This window comes from Poecilia latipinna, unplaced genomic scaffold (genome assembly GCF_001443285.1).
Source record: "Poecilia latipinna isolate Pla-1442-1.1 unplaced genomic scaffold, P_latipinna-1.0 Scaffold427, whole genome shotgun sequence".
NCBI classification, from domain to species: domain Eukaryota; kingdom Metazoa; phylum Chordata; class Actinopteri; order Cyprinodontiformes; family Poeciliidae; genus Poecilia; species Poecilia latipinna.
Window position 1 is genome coordinate 9,838 of NW_015113043.1, and position 3,302 is coordinate 13,139.

At 42.6% G+C, this 3,302-nt stretch overlaps 1 protein-coding gene across 1 annotated transcript in view; it reads right to left on the bottom strand.

Annotated features, from left to right (window-relative positions):
- Positions 1-2,590: 2,590 nt before the first annotated feature.
- LOC106950884 (furin-like protease kpc-1) overlaps positions 2,591-3,302 on the bottom strand; it is a 187,356-nt gene continuing 186,644 nt past the window's right edge. Inside the window, exon 16 of the mRNA XM_015038044.1 lies at positions 2,591-2,812. Coding sequence (XP_014893530.1) covers positions 2,591-2,812 — 222 coding nt within the window. The remainder of the gene's footprint in view (positions 2,813-3,302) is intronic.

Sequence of the window (3,302 nt, forward strand, 5' to 3'; positions counted from 1 at the left end):
TATATATATTCAAAATGACTTATAAGAAAACTGACTTTGACACCTTGAAATCGGGCCTCTGTCTCTTTAAGAAGCTCCTGCTCTTTCTGAAACTCTGCCTTCAGGAAGTCATGACAACATGGCTCCTCTATTAACCCTTTAACGTCTTTACCAGTGTTGCACTGAGAAGTAGCTCCTGTAATGAGCTCAGCAGCTGTTCGGTTTCACTGAGTGTTTGCTAATTGCTGCTGGCTAGTCTTAAGGAGTGGAGTTAGGGAGTTACAGAAGAGAGCTGCTCTGTGAGGCGGAAGCTCAGAAAGTGAAGCTCCAAGGAGGAGCTGCGCCACGAAGGCGGAGCTAGGTCCACCCAGGTTTTAGCACAGCTGAATGGTTGCCATGGGAGATTAAAGGATTTCTCAAACATGCATGAAACAAACAAAGCAACACTCCAGGTATGTTTTTGATGAGAGAACGACATTATAACTTAGTAAGACTTAAAAACATCAATTTGACATAATACTGCCTCTTTAATGAAAACCAGTGTAACTTTAACATTACTAAGTGTGCAGTTTAGGGAAAATTGTATAATTTCTCATTCGTTTCAGACTCTGATCAGGTCTGAGTCGGTTGTGCATACATGATGGTGTGTCCAGAGTCCTGCCGCCCATCAGATGTGACTGTTAATTCATTTTGTGAGCGTCTCATTCCCCCCCCCCTCCACCAGTCCCCCATAATGTCGACACCTCCTTCCCATCCCTGCGACGCGCCAGGCGCTGGTAATTGGTCACAGAGGGGACAGTAAATCTACAGGAGGACGGAGGCGAGATACAGCGACAGACAGGAAGAGACGGAGGGAAAGAGCCTGCACGCTTGTTTGCAGGGAGAGGTAGGTAGTGGAGGACAGAAGGTGGGTGTCTTTCATCTTCACAGCTTTTTATTTAGCAACCTCCAACTGTTTACAAGCGCTGACGCCTATTTGCACACACACAAAACTTGCGTTACATTTCTACACGGTAAATCCCCAACACCACCACCAACATATATATACAGTAAATGACCTCAGCGCTGCCGTCTGAGAGAGCGGATTGTAATCAGACAGCACTGTGTCTGTCAAACGAGCCCAAGGTTACTTAACCTTCCAGTCCTAATTTCCCTTTCCATTTTAGCTCCTTCCTCCATATCAAACATCAGCACATCTATGAGAGCCAAAGAAGAAGAAGAAAAAAAAAAGAAGAGGAAGAAGAAGAGAAGGGAAGAGCGCAGGAAGGAAAATGAAGATTGCCATGCTTGGCTGAAGCTCGGAGATGAAAGTAGAGGATGATTCACTTTGCTATTGCAAAATGAACTGAAGCAAGCTGAGCCGAGCTATTTTTAAACTTCTGTACGCCGCAACAACCGGGAGAGGACGGCGTGAAGCGTCGGAATTCATTTCTGTATCACGAGAGACGATATTCCAGGAAGACGCCAGACACATCATGTCGGTCTCGACAAACTTTGGCTTATTTTAAAGGGATCTGTATAATTAACCACCAAAGAGACAGGAAGCAGAAAACAATACGCAGGATGTCTTTATGTCTTTTCCAATCTTCTCGATCAGACTGGATGGAGAGCATCCTGTCCTGACACAGCAATTTTCAAGCATTTCTAAGGACTCTCAATTGGAATTTAAGTCAAAACTTTGACTGGATCACTTTAGAATGAAGATGCTCTGATCTAATTCTAGCAGGTATTTGGCAGATGGATGCATTTTTTTGTTCTGCTACCTCAGACTCAAGTATTTTGCATCCTCTAACATCCAGTATTCAGCTCCACCCGTCTTCCCACCAACTCTAACCAGCATCCCTCTCCATGCTATAGAAAAACATTCCCCCAGCATGATACTGCCTGTTGCCACAATTCTGTCAAACTGGAATGTGATGTTTAGGGTTCTCTGCAGGGTTAGTGTAGATGAGCTTTACTTCATGTTATGTCGTTCCCTCATCAAAAACACACCTTAAGTTTTGCCATGATTCTTTCATGCATGTTGGAGAAATCATTTAATCTCTCATTGCAACTATTCAGCTGTGCAAAACCTTTTCAATTATTTCTCATTCATTAAAAAGGTTTCTGGATTCGTCTTAATTTGGTGGCGAATAGAACCAGAAATGTTCAGAAGCTTTAACTCTGAAGCAGGTTTCTGTGAAAGAATCAGTCGACCCAAAAATCCTTCTGTGTGTGTAGATCATTTTTCTACAAACGGCCGACCTATTTGTATGTTTCAATAAAATCTTATCCTGTTAGTTTGGCATTGAGAAGACACGACTAAAAGCTGTCCCAAAAAATGTGTTTTTCTGTATTTATTTAAAAAACTTTTTCTCTGGTTTGCACGTTTTTTGGCCCTTATAGAAAAACCACCTGGTCTATCATGTAAGATCCAAATAAAATGTACTGGAGTTTGTTGTGATGTCACACAATGTGAAAAAAAGGTGCAATTTTGGTAAATAATGAAAATGGCAGCACTAGGGTTGAGAGCAAACAGCAGTAATATTGTGGTTTTTAACCTTCGTTTACCATCTGACATCAGCTGAGTGACATTAAAAACCAACTAGAAACGATGTGGTAAATGTATGAATCAGTAGAGCTGAGAGGGGGAAAGGCTTTCTCTGACCTTCAGGGTCCACAGGCCTCGCGGCTCCTCCCCCCAGCAGTGCAGCGTCATCAGGGTCCAGTTCTTCAGGCCAGCAGCCGAGGCGTCGTTGGGCCGGGTGTCCAGCAGCAGAGACACCGTGCCGCCCGGAGACTCCAGACTTATGGAGAGGTCGCCGCGACACGGCGCCGAAATACTCACTCTCACCTAGAAGGAGAAGGAAGGAACAAGTGGAGAATAGAGACATTATTTAGAAAAGATACACGTAGCTGTAGGATGTCAGAAATAAAGCTTAGGAGATTTTCTTCAAGCCTTATATTTGAAAAGTTTCCCAGCAAAGGCCAACTACGTCTAAACGTTATGTTCATTTTTATTTACTACATCTGTGTTTTGCATCAGTAAATATTTGAAGTTTACAGTGAGCTCTTGCTAATTTGCGACTCAGTATTCATGGATTCGCCCATTTTTCAATTTTTCTGTACAACATAACTTCAAATTCACATTTTAATTTTTTTTTACAGAACATATCCAAAATATTCAAACAAACAATGCAGGTCTGGAAACTGAAATACTTTGGAACACTACTTGACACACTATTGGCTGGCATTTGCACAACGGCCAATCATCAATTTCCTTGGCACTGATTGGCTGTAACCCAAACAACACAGATAAGGAAGACTGTAGATCCTACTTCTGC